Below are 20,585 nucleotides of genomic sequence, written 5' to 3' on the forward strand. Positions count from 1 at the left end.
TGCATTTAAGGTCTGCCTAAGCTTTTTGTTTGTTTTGGTTTTCTGTTTGTTCTGTTGGAAAAATAATTAATAAAAAAAAATGTAAAATAGAAATATGAAAACTGATAGACCAACTCTATGATATTAATGCCGCCAGTATGTGGTGGCAAATCACAGCTTCATCACAGAAGTGTTCATTGAATCGATTCATTCAAAACAGTTGATTCGTTCATGAAAAAGCAAGAATGGGCCACTGAATCACTCAACCGATTCGTTCAAATCCCTGGATTTGTTCAGTATTCAGTGTGTTGCTTAGAGACGCGCGTAACTAACTTAGCTGTGGACAGGAACTGTTGGCAGCCACGCTGAAAATATTACTAAATATCGTATGTTATAAATATAAAAACTCATACTAGGGCCATTTTGACAACATGTCTTGGATTTTGGGTTCAAGAGAAATATCACTAATCGATAAAACACTGTGGTTTTCAACTAACGAACACGTTTACATACCTTTCCTTTATGAAGTGGTGACGTCCTGGCTTTGCAAATGCATACAGTTTCGAAATGTTAATCCAAACATCTCGGGAGATTCTCTTGCTCCGTGTATTTGGCGCGCTGTGTTCGCGCAGTGTCATGAACTGCGCAGACTCGGATCACTTCTGCCGCTGGTTCAGTGGCTTGCGTTTTGTTGACCAAATTATGTCGCAATGATTTATAATAACAATTAGAGTTGTTATAAAGTCAAGTCCTGCCGAGTCATGAAGGTCAAGTCAAGTCTCAAGTCACTGGATCTCAAGTCCAAGTCAAGTCGAGTCATTTTCTTTATTTAGTCAAGCAAGTCACAAGTCCTTAAATTTGCGACTCGAGTCAGGTCATGTGACTCGAGTCCCCCACCTCTGATATATAGACACTGAAGACTGGAGTAATGCCTGATATATATATATATATAACCTTTCATTGGATAATAAGATTTTAAAATGGGGGGAAATATCATTATGAAAAATGTTTTTCTCTAATACACGTTGGACGCAATTATTGGTACCCCTAGAAATTCTTATGAGTAAAATATCTCTGAAGTATATTCCCATTCACAATTTTGAGCACTCCAGGGTGATTATGAAGATGAAATTATCCAGCCATGGCTTCCTGTTTCACAGAAATATAAATAGGAGGGAAAACAAAGCCCAAATTCCCTTAATCATCCATCACAATGAAAAAAAACAAAGAATATATTTCTGATGTGCAGCAAAAGATAATTGAGCTTCACAAATTAGTGAAGTGGCTTTAAGAAAAGAGCTAGAGCAGTGAAAATTCCCATTTCCACCATCAGGGCAATAATTAAGAATTTCCAATCAACAGAAAATGTTACGAAACTGCCTGGAAGAAGACGTGTGTCTATATCGTCCTAATGCATGGTGAGAAGCAGAGTTTGAGCGGCTAAAGACTCTCCAAAGACCACAGCTGGAGAATTGCAGAAAATAGTTGAGTCTCGGGGTCAGAAAACCTTAAAAAAAAAAAAAAAAAAAAAAAAAAAAGATGGTCAAACAGCACCTACATCACCACATGTTGTTGTTTGGGAGGGTTTCAAGAAAAATTCTCCTAGCTCATCCAAAAACAAACTCCAGCATAATCAGTTATCAGACACAACTGGAACTTCAAATGGGACTGGCTTCTATGGTCAGATGAAACTAAAAATATGAGCTTTTTAGCAGCAAACACTCAAGATGGGTTTGGTGAACAAAGGGATAAAAAGTACCCCATGTGTACAATGAAATATACTGCTGTATTTTTGATGTTGTGAGCCTATATTTCTGCTGGAGGTCCTGGACATCTTGTTTAAACACATGGCATCATGGATTCTATCAAATACCAACAGATAAAAAAAAATCAATAAGTGACTGACTCTGTTATAAGTCTTATAATGGGCCATGTTTGGATCTTCCAACCGTACAATAATTCAAACACAAACCTCAAAAACAACACAAAAATGGGTCAGTGAGCACCAACATGGAGCTGGGAATCTAAAGGGTCTGGAGTGATTCTGGATGAAGGAATGGTCGCTGATCTCTTGTCAGGTCTTCTCTAACCTCCTCAGGCATTATAGGAGAAAATTTAGAGCTGTTAAACTGGCAAATGGAGGTTTCAAAAAGTATTGAATGAAAGGGTACCGTTAACTGTGGCTGATGTGTATTAGAGAAAAACATTTATTTCATAATGATATTTCCCCCCATTTTAAATTCTTATTATCCAATGAAAGGTAAGATTTTTGTGAATTTTTTTAAATAAAAGATCAAAAGGATTAACAGATTAATTTTCACAGCCTTTTTTGATCATATTTACCAAGGGTGCCAATATTTTTGGCCATGGCTGTGTGTGTGTGTGTGTGTGCGCGCGTTTTTGTGAAAAGTCAGGACATAGATTTGTATAATGACAAAGGTATGACACAGGTATTACAAGGTGAAGGTGACATCTCAGGACATTGACCCATGTCCCCACTTTTCAAAACGCTTATAAATCACTCAGAATGAGGATTTTTTTGGGGAAAGTTGACATGCACAGTCTCCTGTAAGGGGTAGGTTTAGGTGTAGGGTTGGTGTAGGGCAATAGCACATACAGTAAGTACACTATAAAAACCATTACGCCTATGGAATGTCCCCACTTTTCACAAAAACGAACATATATATATATATATATATGAATTACATTATTTAATTAATGATGTCTGCATTGTCAAACCTTTGCTATGGAGTTTGCTACAGTCAGGGCAGAGTTCCAGCTCATGGTTCCAGGATGTGTCCGAGGACTTCCCAGGAGTCACACCACAGCTCTTACACCTGATGCACAGCATACAAATCTACAAAGAAACAAAGCAAACTTTATTGATGGACCAATAACATACAAAAAAAAAAAACACAAAAAAAAAACGTATTGTACTTCTTATTCTCACTGTACATATAATTCAAACAGAATTGTGAGACAAACTAGGAGAAAAATTTAAACTATGATTTTTGGACATGTGGCACTCTGTGGCAGGGAAATAACTCACCCATGAGTTGTTCATTTTGACAGGTTTGGGATATGTGGGTCCTAAACAGGATGGATGGTAGCAGTACATGCATCTCTTGCACTGCAAAACTGGCTAAATGGGAAAGAACAGAACATATGCTGTCAAATATATATGCACTTGCATGGCTCTTTCGTTTACAATATATCTTCTTCTGCAAATAAAAAAAAAAAAAAAAAAAAACTGTAGGTCTGCTTCCATAACTATTTAGTACTCAATTTAAAAGTGTAAAGCACCTTTGCTTGCTTGCTCTTGCGGCCACAAACATGGCAGAACTTGCAGCGTCGGCAGCACCAGTTCTCCTTGTTCTCCTCCTTTGGACGGTCGTCTGCTGGCAGGCAGAAATGGTGAAAAGGCTCACAGCACATCTGACAGTAGATCATCTGGGAAAGATGGGAAACAATTAATCTCAATTAAATAAAGATCAACTTCTTCAGCATGAAATGAAAATGGACATGACCACTGACATGTTGTAGTACTGTGCTATGACAGAAGTAGTATGGGTGATGATTCAGTGGTATGTAATGAGAGCTGGATCTTACATCATGCTGGCCTTTGCTGGCACAGAGCAGACACACAAACTGGGGCATGATGGGTACTGAAGTGAGAATACTCAGTCCTCCCATCAACCACACATTCTGGATGTGACAGTCTTCCTGCATAAAGTAATAAATACATTTAGTTAAAATAACAAAAAAAAGACAAAGTTTGATAGTCAGTTTTGGGAATTATAAATATATTCTGACATGTCATTTTTCTTCAGAAAAAATGTTATCACCATAAAACTATTATATTTTGTTTAAAATTGTGTACACACACACACACACACACACACACACACACATACATACATACGGGCTGTCAAAATTAAGGCGTTAAAGGAAATTCATTTTAACAACACTAATTTTATTAACAGATGATGACAGTGTTGCCAACTTAGCCACTTTTCAGAACCCTTTAGCAACTTTTTTAGTTTTTTTCCTCCCCCCCCAAAAGCGCCTAGCGACCAATCTTTATGGTTTGCCCAAACCTTATTTACTAAGACTCGCTGGTACTGCCACATGAGCGCGAGGTCTCTTGCCCACTGTGCACATATGGAAGGCCAAAAGGGCCAAAACACGTGAATTTTAACGTGTTTCATACGCGTTAAAATTCACGTTTTTGGCCCTTTTGGCCTTCCATACGCACACACCTCTCTTTCTCTCTCTCTCTCTGCATCTGCTCTGTTCAGTGAGCAGCAGAGAATGTGGAAGAGCAGCGCTTTCAGTTAAAACTAGTGCTGTTAATGCAAGTTAACGCAAATTTTAACGGCACTAATTTTATTAACGTGCGATTAACGCAGCGCACATGTTCTGTTTGACCCCTGGCCTAGCCAGTAGTTGGAGAAATGGAGATGCACAATGTTGCCAACTTAGCAGACCCCTTTAGCGACTCCCCCCCCATTTCACGCTGTTGGATCGTAACTAGGTTGTAAGTACTGCTTCAAAATGCCAAAAGAAGAAACAGGAGCAAGAGACAAAAAGTAGAGAATATGCAATTTATTGAAAACTGCATTTAAACTCCAACAGGCTGTTCATCAGCTGATCAAAAGTTTAAGACCTTAAAAAGTTCAAATATATATATATATATATATATATTATATATACACACACACACACACACACAAACAACATAATTTAATATAATATTTAGTACTTTCACATTTGTTCTACTGTCTGTTCAAAATAAATGGAAAGAAACCTAGCAAAGTAGATTTGTTGTATTTTTCTTGTACCGAAATCGTATCGAACCGTGACCCCCGAAGTGAGGTACGTATAGAACTGTGACATCTGTGTACCGTTACACCCCTAATAAATAAAATAAATATATATACATACCTTATAAATATAATATTTATATCTAATATTTAACCATTGACTATAGCCATTAAACATTAAATTATAATTAAGAGCTATCAATTTTAACATTTATTAGACTTTAAAAATAATTTCTAATTTAAGTGAACTTAAAACAATCTTCACATAAACCCATTATAAATGTAATTTACCTGTGCCCCTCAGAAACATACAGAAACTGAATAAAGTTATCAAACACTAAATTCTAAACTAAATACAGATAAACACTTACAGCTATATAAAAAAAAGTTATTGCACGCAGAGTTTTAAGGCAGCTTTAATTGCCTTTTTGGTAACTTCATGCCTTAACGGACCACGACATTGCATGCACGTAGTTTATTTCGCACTTTGATATGAATTGATGCAGGCTACAGTGCACGCCGGTTTCCGCGCTTGTTTGACTCGCGCCTGCCACTGAAGTGAAGCTGGAGCGCTCGTCTGAAAAGTCTCCGGATTGATGTGATCGTAAAGATGTTCTGCAACTGAATAAATGCACTTCTTGTCAAGAAAAAACAGACAGAAACAGCAGTTATGAGTGGGGTGGCCAACCCCAGGCTCCACCCCTGCGTTAACGGCGTTAAATAATTTTAACACGTTAAAGGGATACCCCAAAATATGTTTTGTTCTTGTCGCATCATAAAATTCAGGTTAACGCGCTATTTTTGACAGCACTAATATATACAGTCATGGCCAAAAATATCGGCACCCTTGCAGTTCTGTCAGAAAATGCAACCCTTCTCTCAGAAAATTGTTGCAGTTGCAAATGTTTTGGTAAAATGTTTATTTTTTTGTTTGCATTGGAAAAGTCAAATCTGATACAATTCCACACAGAACCCAAAAAATGCACTTGACAAAATTATTGGTATCCTTAACTTAATATTTTGTAGCACCCCCCTTTGGAAAAAATAACTGAAATCAATCGCTTCCTATAACCATGAATGAGTTTCTTAGACCTCTCTACTGGACTTTTGGACCACTCTTCTTTTGCAAACTGCTCATTCAGTCATTCAGATTTAAATGATGCCTTCTCCCAACTGCTGTTTTGAGATCTCTCCACAGGTGTTCTATGGGATTCAGATCTGGACTCATTGCTGGCCATTTCAAAACTCTCCAGCGCTTTGTTTGTAACCATTTCTGAGTGCTTTTTGAAGTCTGTTTCGGGTCATTGTCCTGCTGGAAGACCCATGATCTCTGGTGTAGCTACAGTGCCATGGGCTGTAAACCTCTTGATATTGTGCACAGTATCCATGTTTTTCCAATTTTTTCTCTCAAATCCACAGACAACTCTTTACACTTCTCCATGCTCAGTGTGACACAACACAAAGGTTGAGTCAACTTTTCTCCATTTTAACTGGTTGCAAGTGTGATTACTATGTTGCCCACACCTGTTACTCACCACAGGTATCTAAATACAGATTACAGGAGCATCACATGCTTGATGTGATGTGACAAGGCGCCAATAATTTTGTCCAGTCCATTTTTGAGTTCTGTGTGAAATTTTATCAAGTTTGACTCTTCTTCTCAGTTTTTTTGTGCTGTTGCAGTGCAAACAAAAACAATAAGCATGTGAATACCAAAACATTTGCAATTGGAACAATTTTCTGAGGGAAGTGCTGCATTTTCTGACAGAATTGCAAGGGTGCCGATATTTTTGGCCATGACTGTGTGTGTACTTACGTACACACATACATATACACATATATACAGGTGCATCTCAATAAATTAGAATGTCGTGGAAAAGTTCATTTATTTCAGTAATTCAACTCAAATTGTGAAACTCGTGTATTAAATAAATTCAGTGCACACAGACTGAAGTAGTTTAAGTCTTTGGTTCTTTTAATTGTGATGATTTTGGCTCACATTTAACAAAAACCCACCAATTCACTATCTCAACAAATTAGAATATGGTGACATGCCAATCAGATAATCAACTCAAAACACCTGCAAACGTTTCCTGAGCCTTCAAAATGGTCTCTCAGTTTGGTTCACTAGGCTACACAATCATGGGGAAGACTGCTGATCTGACAGTTGTCCGGAAGACAATAATTGACACCCTTCACAAGGAGGGTAAGCCACAAACATTCATTGCCAAAGAAGCTGGCTGTTCACAGAGTGCTGTATCCAAGAGAAAGTTGAGTGGAAGGAAAAAGTGTGGAAGAAAAAGATGCACAACCAACCGAGAGAACCGCAGCCTTATGAGGATTGTCAAGCAAAATCGATTCAAGAATTTGGGTGAACTTCACAAGGAATGGACTGAGGCTGGGGTCAAGGCATCAAGAGCCACCACACAGAGACGCTTCAAGGAATTTGGCTACAGTTGTCGTATTCCTCTTGTTAAGCCACTCCTGAACCACAGACAACATCAGAGGCGTCTTACCTGGGCTAAGGAGAAGAACTGGACTATTGCCCAGTGGTCCAAAGTCCTCTTTTCAGATGAGAGCAAGTTTTGTATTTCATTTGGAAACCAAGGTCCTAGAGTCTGGAGGAAGGGTGGAGAAGCTCATAGCCCAAGTTGCTTGAAGTCCAGTGTTAAGTTTCCACAGTCTGTGATGATTTGGGGTGCAATGTCATCTGCTGGTTTTGGTCCATTGTGGTTTTTGAAAACCAAAGTCACTGCACCCGTTTACCAAGAAATTTTGGAGCACTTCATGCTTCCTTCTGCTGACTAGCTTTTTAAAGATGCTGATTTCATTTTCCAGCAGAATTTGGCACCTGCCCACACTACCAAAAGCACCAAAAGTTGGTTAAATAACCATGGTGTTGGTGTGCTTGACTGGCCAGCTATGGGGTATTGTCAAGAGGAAAATGAGAAAGAAACCTGGGCTTCCATACCACTTCAGCAGTGCCACAAACTGATCACCTCCATGCCACGCCAAATTGAGGCAGTAATTAAAGCAAAAGGAGCCCCTACCAAGTACTGAGTACATATACAGTAAATGAACAATTTCCAGAAGGCCAACAATTCGCTAAAAATGTTTTTTTTATTGGTCTTAAGTATTCTAATTTGTTGAGATAGTGAATTGGTGGGTTTGTTAAATGTGAGCCAAAATCATCACAATTAAAAGAACCAAAGACTTAAACTACTTCAGTCTGTGTGCACTGAATTTATTTAATACACAAGTTTCACAACTTTTCCACGACATTCAAATTTATTCAGATGCAGCTGTGTATGTATGTTATGCATGCATGTATGTAATGTGTGTATGTGTATATATGTGTATGTATGTGTATATATATATATATATATATATATATATATATATATATATATATATATATATATATATATATATATATATATACATATACATACACATACACATACACATACACATACATACATACATACACATACACATACACATATTCGTATTGAACCGTTCGGTACGAGGCTTTCGGTTCGGTACGCATTACATACCGAACGATTGGAAGAACTAGTCCCATTACATTTGGAAAATAAAACAGCTTAACGCGTGTAAAATATAATGTTCTCATTGCCAATGCGCTCAACAAGGCAGCCAAAACGACATAACAGGCAACGTGCTGTCTGCCCAGTGGCGTAACGTTAGCGGACGGGCACTGCAAAAGGCCCCACGATAACCTCCCATTGCTGGGTTGTGTCGAAAGACGATGATCTTTTATCGACGACTGCCAGAGATACTGCCAAAAACATCAATTGCTGGCAATATTAAGATAATTGGCATTTCCAATTAATGTAGGCCTGTTACATTCTTATTTGTATTAGGCCTAATATTATTATGAAGTTACATTTATTCGGTCTATTAAATAAAGAATTATAGGCCTACAATTAAATTATTAAGACTGCAGTCATCAATAAAAATCAATTAAAAAGAAAGAAGCTTTTATTTCAAGCACTGACTTTCAAAAACAACCTGTTTAACACAAAATATGTTTCTTCTCATTTTTTCACTATGTAATATTAGAAATATTAAGGGAATAAATAAAAACCAGTGGTGGACAGTAACGTAGTAGTTTTACATTTTTCAAGTATCTGTACTTAACTGGAGTAGTTTTATTTTGAGTAACTTTTACTTTACTACATTACAAAGCATAAGATCATACTTTTTACTTCAGTACATTTCATAAAGCATAGCGTTACTCCTTATAATAGATCATGTGCTCCGAGACGCAGAAGCGGTGTCTGAATCATGAACAAACTGATTATTTTCAATGAACCGGTTAAATCAGTTCGCAAATCGCACCAAACGATTCATTCACAAATTGGAATGATCCGACTCCAGCTGTTAAAGAGTCGTTTAGAGCGAGTCTCCAGGGAACTGAATTCACAAGTAACAACCGGGAGATCTTGTGAGCACACGCGTGACTGATGCTGCGAAAAGCAAGTTACTAATGTCAAACTGTAGCATTAATTATTGTAACTGAAAATCATATTTACATCAAAACTGTCAGTTGTTTGTGAACTAAATCTGCTGTAAAGGGTGATCTATTTAAGCCCACTGAAATGCTTTAATGCAGACAGATCAATATCAGTGTTTTATGTTAAAAAAAGGAGACATTAAAATAACAGATTAAATAAAATGCACGTTCATATTCCCCGCTGCTGTAACGTTAGCAGTTTTTATTAAAATGCTACGCATTTAGCCCTGAAGGAGTGGATGCCCAGCTGCCAGATACTTCCTATTGATATTAATTATATTACATTATTTCTTGTTTGACTATTAATCAAGTTATGGCAAGAGTGAAATGTGTAACCTTATGTGCGCTGATTATGTGCGCTTAAATCCTGCTTTATTCTATACTTCCACTCTCTATGATGATGACTTCATAGAGTGTGCGTGTGTGTTCGTGTAACGAACCATTACCATACTGATAAAATTCTAGCTAGGGCTAGCGGCCTTGAAGTTCTGATAAGCACTCTGTGTGCAGTGTTGGGCAGTAACTAGTTACAGAAAATACAGTCACGGGAAAAATTACAGAGGCATGAGTTGTGGTTTTTTGGGCTACTTTTATAATGTACCACGGCCGCCCAAGGTGTATATAGACAAATAAAATTAAAGTAGATTCTTTTACTAATGTGTATTATCCCTCATGTACTGTTCCGGGTCAATTTGACCCATTTTGATTTTTGAGTTGTCAGAAATATCAGTTAACTTATGTTGTTTTTCTTGAAGTTTTGTTACTTTTTCTCGTTTAGGGTCATGAACATGCATACACAGTTTCAACACACTGATGTGTTGTGAAATGTACATACAGAAATTATTATACGTTTGTGAGGTTCGTGGGTCAATTTGACCCGCATAAGCATCGATTCAAAAGCAACTGAAATACACACAAAATAACAACAAATTCCTTTGTTGTATTTCAGAGCTCCTCAACTCTAGTCCTGAAGTGCCTCCTAGTGTCAGTGTCTTGATGAGTTTAACAACTTTTTAATTTCAAAGTTTGTGAAATCAAAACTGTTTAGCCTTTTAACTGTAAGTCGCAGTTTTTGAGCATAGACATAAAAATGACTTTTCCGGCTAAAATTGTTATAAAACTTGAATACTTCAGAGCGCAGACTTAAGATTGGTATCTATTTAAAAGGTGAAACATCACAGGTTATTGTAGAAGTTAAAAAAAAACAGTTATAAAAGTACATTTATAAAAAGTTATAGAAGTTTACTTTCCTGTAGCTCAAATAGTAGAGCATGGCGCTAGCAACGTCAAGATCATGGGTTCAATTCCCAGGGAAAGCAAGAGCTGATAAAATGTAGAAACTGTAACTTGAATGCAATGTAAGTCGCTTTGGATAAAAGCGTCTGCTAAATGCATAAATGTAAATGTATGAAAATGTAAAATAAAAAAATATATATTTTATATTTTATTTAAAATAGCAATTTTACAAAATATGTTTACCACCAAATCTTCAAGAAAATCAAAGCCAATCATCTGAACAAGTTTTGTGCCAAATTTTAGGCTGACCTCAAAAAATGAACTTTTAAGTACGATTTTGTGGATGCAGTACCAAACCTTTCCACTAGGTGATATACAAGGACTCTTGATTTCCATTTATTGTTTGAGTGTTCTGAACTATATATTTCCATAATTTTTAAAATGAAGTAGACATCCTATTCAGAAAAAGTTTTGGCAGTAACTTTAATATTTGATTTGAATTCTCTCTCTAAAACACAAAAAAATACGTATAGAATAAAAGTGTGTTTGGCACTATATCATAAATGGAGAATCTTTCGCTATTTATCTATTGCTCTGTCATTTCTTTGAAAAACAGTCACCAAATATGAAAACTAGAGTCCAAAACCTTTCAAATGATATATAATTTGTCAAGATTACTTTAGGTTTAGACCAAGATATTATCGTTAGAAAAAGTCAAAAATAGTGGTTAAAAACATTTTTATAAATCATAAATTCAGATATTCATTCTTTGAAATGTGTGAAAAGTACTGATATTACAAGTTTATTGATTGTACTTGATTGTATGTATTTTTATGTCATAATTTTTGTGGCATTACATTGAATCCAATACGGGTGAATTTGACCCAGACCATACAGGAAGTCACCTGTTTTTGAACAGTACATAAGGGTTATACTTGGAATGTATACCTGGCAACTTAAGAACGGCACACTGAGGAAGGCTTGGTAGTCGAAACATTTGTGTCTTTTCCCCAATGGTGATGATTGTTAAATAAAACGGAAAAAGACGACTGTTCTCATGAGTGCGGATCAAAATTTCTTATACAAAGTAACTTAACAGATTGACGCCCCAAAATAAAAAGATTAAGTAACGGAGGAGCACGGTGCAAACAACGTTGTTGAGTTGTATTTATTTAGAAATACTTTTGATAATAGTTGGGTAAATGTATACTGGGATTGAAGCGATGTGGCTTGGTAAACATTTTATTGCCAGTATAAAGGCTGATAATGGCTGAATAAAAACAAAAGAATAATGATAAAAGAATAATAAGGATTATGTCTCATACCTGGCAGAAATGTGAAAGGTTATGTTTCCTTAAACTAGTTTGTCATGCATTTCTTTTTCCAACACATTTCCAGGTAAATCCTAGTCTTTTAAATTTGCGATTAATCACAGTCCATGATTAACGTGATTACATTTTTAATCAATTGACAGCTCTAATATATATATATATATATATATATATATATATATATATATATATATATATATATATATATATATATATATATATATATATATATATATATATATATATATATATATATATATATATATATATATATATATATATATATATATATATATATATACACACACACACATATATATATATATATACACACTAGGGTGTACGGTACATGTATTCGTACCGAACCGTCACGGTACAGGCGTCTCGGTTCGGTGCATGAGGCTCACGGCGAATACAGGCAATTCACCCCGATCCAGAAGGCGCCGCGGTAATGCAGCGCTGTTTGATAACCGCCAGCAGAAGAACAGCGAATGCCATGAGTTGCACACTTGAAAACAAAGCCCCCTAGACAGTGACCATGTGCTGATTCTGAACGCGTCTCTCACATAGACTGACAAGGGAGTATACTTTAAAGGCTTGCACACTCAACTGTTTGAAATGGAGCTTTGTGCTCGTGTGTCCTACCTCTCTCATTCGGCACAAATCCAAATATTCCATAATATTTCCATATTTGCGATGTAACGTATCAGAATGCTAAACTATTATTTATTATGTAAATGATGGGCTTTGTACTTCAGTCGCGTTCCAACGGTGACACAGAGGCGCGTGCGCTGATGTTTAACTCACTGTATTTCACTGTACACACACAACACATCAGTTCCAGCATTGCTAACTTGACAGCGCAGTTGGTACTTTATCAAAATAAAATAGTGAGCCAAACATTAGCGCGCCCGCGCCTCTGTCACGTTAGAACGCGACTGAAGTACAAAGGCTATAATTTACACAATAAATAATAGTTTAGCATTCAGATACGTTACATCGCAAATATGGAAATATTACGGAATATTTGGATTTGTGCCGAATGAGAGAGGTAGGATACACGAGCACAAAGCTCCATTTCGCAAACCGTTGAGTGCGCAAGCCTTTAAAGTATACTCCCTTGTCAGTCTATGTGAGAGATGCGTTCAGAATCAGCACATGGTCACTGTCTAGTGGGCTTTGTTTTCAAGTGCGCAACTCATGGCATTCGCTGTTCTTCTGCTGGTGCTGACGGTTACCAAACAGCGTTGCATTACTGCAGGCGCCCCCATTTGAATTGGGGATGATTTGCCTGTATTCGTCGTAAGGCCTCATGCACCGAACCGAGATGTCCGTACCGTGACGGTTCGGTACGAATACATGTACCGTGCCACCCCTAATATATATACACACACACACAAACACATACATAAGACAGATAGTCTTAGCTTATGCTGTGTTTATTAACAGTTTTTAAAAAAAAATTGTAATACATACAATATTACTGTTTTTACTATAGTTTTAATCAAATAATCACAGCCTTGGTGAGCATAAGAGACTTTTCAAAAACAATTAATATAAAATTATTACATTTAAAATCTTAAAAAAAAAAAATAAAAATAAAAATGTAATCAATCATTCCAAACTTTTAATGTCTAATGTATATATTAGTTCAAACTTCGTGCATTTTGGATGAATAATATATACTTAACCACAACAGCCAAAAAAAACTAAGCTTCTGGTTTTATAGAAAACTCATTGAAATTTCAGTGCTGACCTTGAAGTCCACACGAATCTTGTTCATTGTCCCCTGTGACAGCTTGCCCCTCTGGGTGCAGCCATTGACCTGTGGAGTCAGGACACTGGACGGAGTGTGCTCCACCGAAGTCTGAGAATGAGTAAGAGAGGAGCAATGAGTAAAAGCTTGCTCCTCTTCCATCACCTCACACATCACTTTCCGTGAGTTTGTGCTGTCGCATTCAGTAAGCGGGATTGCTAATCCCAAATGGGCCGCTTGCACAACACTAGCTGGAAGCCTCTCCAGCCGCAACTGCAGCCTGCGCCCAGGCTTGAGGAAGGGACTTCCTGTGGGGGTGAAGGGATGGTGGGGTAGTGCTGGAGGGTCCGATGATGATGATGATGATGATGATGGTTCAAGTGGCTCCTGTGTGAATGTCAAAAAAACCAAAAGAATAGGGGGTATATGGAGGGGAGCAGCATTATAGTGGGACCACAACACAAGCAGGAAAAAGTTTTGATAAAAAGTGGGCAAGAGGAAGACCATCACCAAAACAGAGCATGAGAAGAAATGAAAAGGAGGCAGCAGAGGGAAGCATTTCCATCACCATCAGAACTGTAGATGTTCAGAACAACAAAGACAGGAGTAATACTAGTCCAACAATGTCCTAACCAGGCAGAACGTGATGAGCAATTATAGTTCTTTGATGTCTAAATTTTTGTCATAAGCAGTGGTGACCACAAAAAAACAATATGTGCATATTTACATTTTAATTATTCTCACTAAGGTAAAGAAAGAAATTACTTAATGCCAGAAACTTTATGCAACACCTGATTAGAACAAATGGTTATACTGTAGTTGTGGAAAGACAGGAAGAACCGCATCTAGGAACAGGGTAAAAAGCCTTTTATTTAAGAGAAAGAAATGAGATGAATCAGGTTTGTTACCAAATGAAGATGTTAAAGAGGATGACATTTCAGAGATGTTTCAGGAATTGGATTACACTATAATTGAATGACCAAAATAAGGCAGCATGATAAATGCAACCCAAACAGAATTATTGTGGGGGGGGGGTTAAAGGAATGAAGAATTAAAACAGTATCATTTTCATCATAAAGCAGCAATTAGTTAAAGTTAGTTGTCATTTTCAGGTACTGTAAAAAAGAACTACTGTAAAATATTTTATTTTATTTTACAGTGAAATACTACAATTAAAATATATTAGAATAGTATTATTTTTAATTTGTATATTATTTATTTTATTATTCATTCTAATTTTATTATAACAGCATTTGTGGACAAATTGTAAAGCCTACAAACAACCCTAGCAAACCAGGAGCTTTGATTAGATTGATTAGACTTTTTTCCCCCCAAACTGATGCATTCCTTGCCCAAATATATTGGTTGATTATTGATCATAGCTTGATTAATTGTCAGACATCTGTCCATTCTGAGATCATCAAAATCGAGATGAGTTACCATACCTTATCATTTCTGCGTTGGGCCCAAAAGGCTCTGTAAAGCCCTTGCCGTTTCTGCTTTGTTGCCTCTTCTGGAGCAGTTACAGAAGTAGCCACTTCTGGAAAGTAGTTCAAAGTATTGGTTTGGTCTCAGACAAACTGGTTTTGCATGCTCAAGCCAACAAATCTCAACTCAAAGACAAACAAAGAGCTGTCCAATGAATGTCTAATTTTAAGTGTCAATATAAAATTCATACCACTTGATTGAGTCTTTTGGGTCCCGCTGGCCTTTGTCTTTTCAGAGCTGACACTCTGTGTCTCTGTGTCAGAGGAGTCGTACCCCAGCAGCTTTCTGTAGGACTGGGGAGTGACTTGTCGTCTGGGCTGCCTCCTAGTGGGGCTGAAATGGGCTTGTCCTCCATCATCTCCCCCTTCCTCCTCGTTTTCTTCTTCGCTGCTGTTCATGCCAGCGGCCACTGATGGCCGGCGCCGCTTCATCTGGACTGCGCCAAAGAGAGGTGGTCAAGTAAAATGATCAAATCTGCACGCATTACCAAAAGGCAAGCGAACTTTGTCTGCTTATGTTGGTGGGTACCAGTATTTTTAACGGTAATATTTGAAATCACATACATTTTATTCACTTTACTTATATATTTTATTCACATTTTGCATTCCCAAGTAACTGAGAGGTTGATGATGAATTACTAATAAATTATTTTAATTTTAAATAGGCAAGTAGAGTACCTTTGTTAAATCGTCTCATTTTGCTCCGCTCAATCAGCACACACTTCTTTAGGCTGTTAAAAAATTAGAAAAACAAGTCCACAAATAGGATCAAATACTAAAAACACTTTTAAAAAGGAAAAAAGTAATGTTTAATGTGATCTCTTTAAAAGCTGGAAAAGGTTTACTCTATTGGCTACCATGTAATTGACACCATTCGTTCACTTACACACAGCTCTGCCGTTTCTTGTTGGGTCCTCCAAATTTGGGCTTGTCCAGACAGAACACACACCTCCCGCAGTCCTCCAGCCGATTGCAGCCCTTGCAGCGCATGCAGCGTTTTAGCCGACAGCCAAAGGCTGTGCTTTCGTACCTGCGTCTAAATGTCAGCTTCGGCTCAACAGATTCTTCACTCTCTGCCTCTGAGTGAGATGCAACATCTTGAAGAGCCAGAAGGGGCAGATGGAAGAGGGAGAGAGAGGCAAAAGAAAGCATCTAACATAAGAATAAGGGCATTTTGGGCATGTCAAAGTTGGGTTTAGAAAGAAATAAAGTGAACACTGCCTTCTAGACATTACCTAGATAAAATACCACAAGTTGGCATTTCACAATTATTACAGATTGCAATCACATGTTGCCAATTAATTTTTCAATTAAGGGAAAAAGATATATCCTAAAATGTGGATTTTTGTGTTTCTATTTTTATGTTTTTGTGCAGTAGTGCATTATGTGAGCTCTCCAAACAACCTCAGACAATCTTAGGAGGCATTTTAAATACAGTCCACAATGCAGTTTGCATGTGCTGTGCATTATGAATGCAACACACTCCAGCATAATTTTATTTTCACATTTACTTAATTACAAAACCTTTGGCCATTACATACTAGCATATTAAAAAAGGATGAGAACATTGCTGCTACACAAAATATCAAGTTAAAGTTAAGAGTTTAATGCAGAATTACATTATTATGGCATGCAACTATACTAAATTAAATTACTAATACTAGTAAAAATACTAAACATACTATGCAGGTGGGCAATAATAATAATGCAATAATGGAAAGTGGTCCAAAAAGAGAGATATTTTAGGAATTATACATTAAATAAAAAAATAAATATTTTTAGATTTTAGAATATTTTTTATCAGGAATGTTATAAATATTGATAATAGAATATCTGTATTTACAACATTTTTCATTTGTTATATTTATCAATAAATATATATTTTTAAATCATTCTACCCTCTCTACAATTTGTTTACAAAGCCTTAAAAGAAATCATACATTTTATGCTTCCAAGCCCAGCGTGAACACATATTACAATAAAACTGTAACTAACATGAACAAAATATACAATGTCCAGGTCAAAAGAGCCCAGATGTCTCCATGAGCAACTGTCACTTATAATGGATGCGGACAGAATGAGGAAAGTAGAGGTGTGTACCCTCTTCGGCAGGTGAAGCAGTGATCCCCTCTCTCTCATGCAGAGGAAGGGCGCTGAGCCTTGGAATGTCGTCGGGAACCATGGCGCGTGGTTGTCCCAGTGCCACCGCTGCTGCTCGACACACATGCTTTATACGCGGACCACCGATCAATTGCTCCTACGGAGTTAAAAGGTCGTTACGGTAACTCACGATCCAACCAAAAAAGCTGAAGAGCAATATTTTGTATTGAAGCATACCTGTGGAGCACCCTCTGGGTTAGCTGGGACTACTCTCTTCCCCCTCTTTCTGCCTCTCTGCATGACTGCTGCGGATCCATCTCTTGCTCTCACAGAATTTGACAGAAGCTGCAGAGCATAAACACCATCATAAGTTTAATCATACAGAGTACTGTGGCATTCACTAAGATAAAAAAAAATAAAAATAAGACTTCATAGGTTTATCAATGTCGGTAACCCTTTATTTTAAGGGGTCCTTGTTACACATTACATGTACTTACTTTTATAACAATTCATTTTGCATAATTACATGCAAGTAAGCCTAAATCAAACCCTAATCTTAACCTAAATCTTAAGTGCATGTAGTTAATTAATATTATCCAGCACATAAATGTATAACTACACTGTAACAAGGACACCTTAAAATAAAGTCTTAAAATAAAGCCTCAATGTCTTTAGGAAAAAAAAAAAATAAAGTTTGGGGTCAACAAATTTTTTTAAAAATGTTTTCAAAAGTCTTTTATGCTTACCAAGACTGATCAATAACATTTTTTACAGATGACGTTTTACAGTAATGTTGTAATTATCTACAGTAATAATTTTAACATTTTCTATTTGAATATATTTTAGAATTACATTTTTTTCCTGTGATGACACTTTGATAGCTGAATTTTCAGCATAATTACTCCAGTCCTTAGTGACATATGATCTGTCAGAAATCATTTTAATATGCTGATTTGGTGCTCAGGAAAAATGTTTTTATTATTATCAATGTTAAAAACAGTTCTGCTACTTTATATTTTTGTGGAAACTGTAATACATTTTCTTCAGGATTCTTTGATGAACAGCATTTATTTGTAAGAGAAATCCTTTGTAACATTATAAATGTTTTTATCATAATTTTTGATCAATTTTATGAATCTTTGCTGAATAAAGTAAAATTTTAAATTTAATAAAAATAAATTGTACTGACCCCAAACTTTTTAATGCTCCTCGAATGAGTCTTTGAAAACAAAAACAGCTCACCCATCTAATGAATATTGTCAGAACTGATCAAATAAATAGTGACTTGTACAAATGAAACAAAGCACTGTTTGTATTCTGACCTGAGCTGATTTGAGCTGTTTCTGCTGGTCGATTTTAATCAGTTGGACTCTTGCTCTCTTCAGCAGATGGAACATCCTCTTATTGGCCCCGGAAATACTCATTCTCTGGGTGTTTCCACCTTGCTCCACCATCATCTGGGCATTTTGTGCAGTCATTTCAGTGGTGCCTTCAAGGCTGGTAGTCTCTACTGAAGGAATAAATGACCTCAGGATTAGGAGGAGGAGAAAAGAACAGACCAAAACATTTGGAGAGGGTTTTTTTTGTTGTTGTTGTTGTTGTTTGCTTTATTAGCATAATAAAATTGATTTAATCTTTAATCTCATGGTATATTAACTATTGCATTTGCATGTAAAGTACTTATTGTGACTTTTTTTTTTAATGTAAAGCACTTTGAGGTGCACTCCTTGCATATAAGGTATTCTACAAATAATTTAGTATAATTAGAGGCATAATACTCAAACCATGACAGTAAAAGCCCTACCGTTCTCCTTAGCAGGGCCTTCTGCTAAAGATGCAAGCGGCATCTGATCAGAGAGTTCCCCAACATGTATGGCTACTTTTGGCACCACTCCTGGAGAATACATGTCCTGCAATTTGATTCCTTCCACATCATGGGTCCCTCCCTCAGCACCGTCCTCTGTTAGCTTGGAGCTTGCACTGGCAATCCGCTCCATCCTTCGTTTTGTCAGGCATGCTGTGAGCTTCTTCAATTTCCAGTATATCTTATAGTGATCTGCGGATTGGCCAAGTCTCCTACCCCTCCCACGAGGACCACCAGACAGCCTAGAGGAACTCAAAATGGGTTTGACGCCCTGAGATTGCGCCTTTTCCGAAACACCTTTTTCATCATTGTTTAAGATCAGCGGTTCTTGTGCGGACTTCGGCTTGCTTCCGGAATGAAGGGTTTGGAGCTCAATATTCGGTTTCCCGAGACCTGTTGGGATCTCAGTAAGAGCTGGTTTCTTTGGGGAACCTCGTTCTGGAAGCGCAGACATGCGCTCATCATCCATGAACCTCTTCGGGACCTTGATGACCCGAGAAGATCGAGCACTTACAATTGGTCTAGTGGAGTGTTTAGGCTGTTTAGCTTGGCTTCCAGACTTGGATCTCTCAATCTCTCCAACTGCCTGTTCCTGTCCTTCCACCGGTTGCAGCACATGTGTAGAGTCTGTCTCTAGAGCAAGTCGCTCTCCCTTTCTTGGCATGCTAGAGGCCTCTCCTTGACTGTGAGGTACTTTGCGGCGCACCTCCTGTTGCAGTAACTTTCTTTGTCGCCTTACAAAAGGCTTCTTTTGGGAAGAACTTAAACTATCACAAAAAGAAGGTCCTGCATCTCCACCAAGAGATCCTAAAGGCTCCTTGTTTGCATCTGTCCTTCTGCCCCTTCTCTGTTTGGACATTGGTTTTGACAATACAGCACCTGCCTGATCACTAGCAGCATTTCCCTCTGTCTTGTTCCTGTGGGTCTTAGCATATTCTGTTGAAGCTCTTTGGTTTTGGGTGTCTTTAACTCTGGAGACACGCTCTTTACCTTTAACCAGTGTTAAACTCCACACTAATTTGCCCTGCCTCGTCCGTCTGTCTACTGCACTGGTACCACGCTTCTTTGACCTTCCAGTGATCTCCTCTTCAAAAGCCCCATCAACATTTTCATCATTTTCTGTCTTTGAGGAGACCCATGTTCCCTCTTTCTTGTTCCTGAGTACCCTGCCATTTCTCTTACTTAAGCTGCCCTGTTTCAGTTGTTCATCTTTATCCACAGATGGCCTTTGTGACTGTTCCGTTCCTTTTTTGGTCACCTTCTTGGCTGCCAATTTAATAACCATTTTGGGCCTCACAGATTTTTGGTCAGTTCTGGAAAATCTTTTGCCTACTGATGATTTTAGATTTGGCGCCAAAGGAGGCTTCACCTGTGAGGATGCCAGTTTAAGGGGACTGCCTTCAGAAAAGAGAGAGACAAAAATATTATTTTTAATAAACAATAAAACTAGAAAAAGAGGCAAGAGATGATAA

The 20,585-nt window shown here is 37.4% G+C and overlaps 1 protein-coding gene across 6 annotated transcripts in view; it reads right to left on the reverse strand.

Annotated features, from left to right (window-relative positions):
• kmt2ba (lysine (K)-specific methyltransferase 2Ba) overlaps nt 1-20,585 on the reverse strand; it is a 44,489-nt gene that overhangs the window by 15,079 nt on the left and 8,825 nt on the right. For 4 of the 6 annotated variants that reach the window (XR_009267183.1, XR_009267182.1, XM_058752701.1 and 1 more), the window contains exons 3-15: nt 19,054-20,511; nt 18,572-18,759; nt 17,487-17,594; nt 17,250-17,406; nt 16,036-16,246; nt 15,828-15,880; nt 15,341-15,586; nt 15,108-15,202; nt 13,663-14,049; nt 3,589-3,702; nt 3,283-3,429; nt 3,029-3,121; nt 2,719-2,836 (exon numbers count right to left, since the gene is read on the reverse strand). Coding sequence is in view for 4 of the 6 variants with exons in the window: in XM_058752701.1 (XP_058608684.1) it covers nt 2,719-2,836; nt 3,029-3,121; nt 3,283-3,429; nt 3,589-3,702; nt 13,663-14,049; nt 15,108-15,202; nt 15,341-15,586; nt 15,828-15,880; nt 16,036-16,246; nt 17,250-17,406; nt 17,487-17,594; nt 18,572-18,759; nt 19,054-20,511 (3,375 nt within the window). In the remaining 2 variants the exon portion in view is untranslated. The remainder of the gene's footprint in view (nt 1-2,718; nt 2,837-3,028; nt 3,122-3,282; nt 3,430-3,588; nt 3,703-13,662; nt 14,050-15,107; nt 15,203-15,340; nt 15,587-15,827; nt 15,881-16,035; nt 16,247-17,249; nt 17,407-17,486; nt 17,595-18,571; nt 18,760-19,053; nt 20,512-20,585) is intronic. The other 2 variants (XM_058752702.1, XM_058752703.1) reach the window with 2 other exon arrangements.

This window comes from Onychostoma macrolepis, chromosome 19 (assembly GCF_012432095.1).
Source record: "Onychostoma macrolepis isolate SWU-2019 chromosome 19, ASM1243209v1, whole genome shotgun sequence".
In the NCBI taxonomy this organism is placed as follows: Eukaryota; Metazoa; Chordata; class Actinopteri; order Cypriniformes; family Cyprinidae; genus Onychostoma; species Onychostoma macrolepis.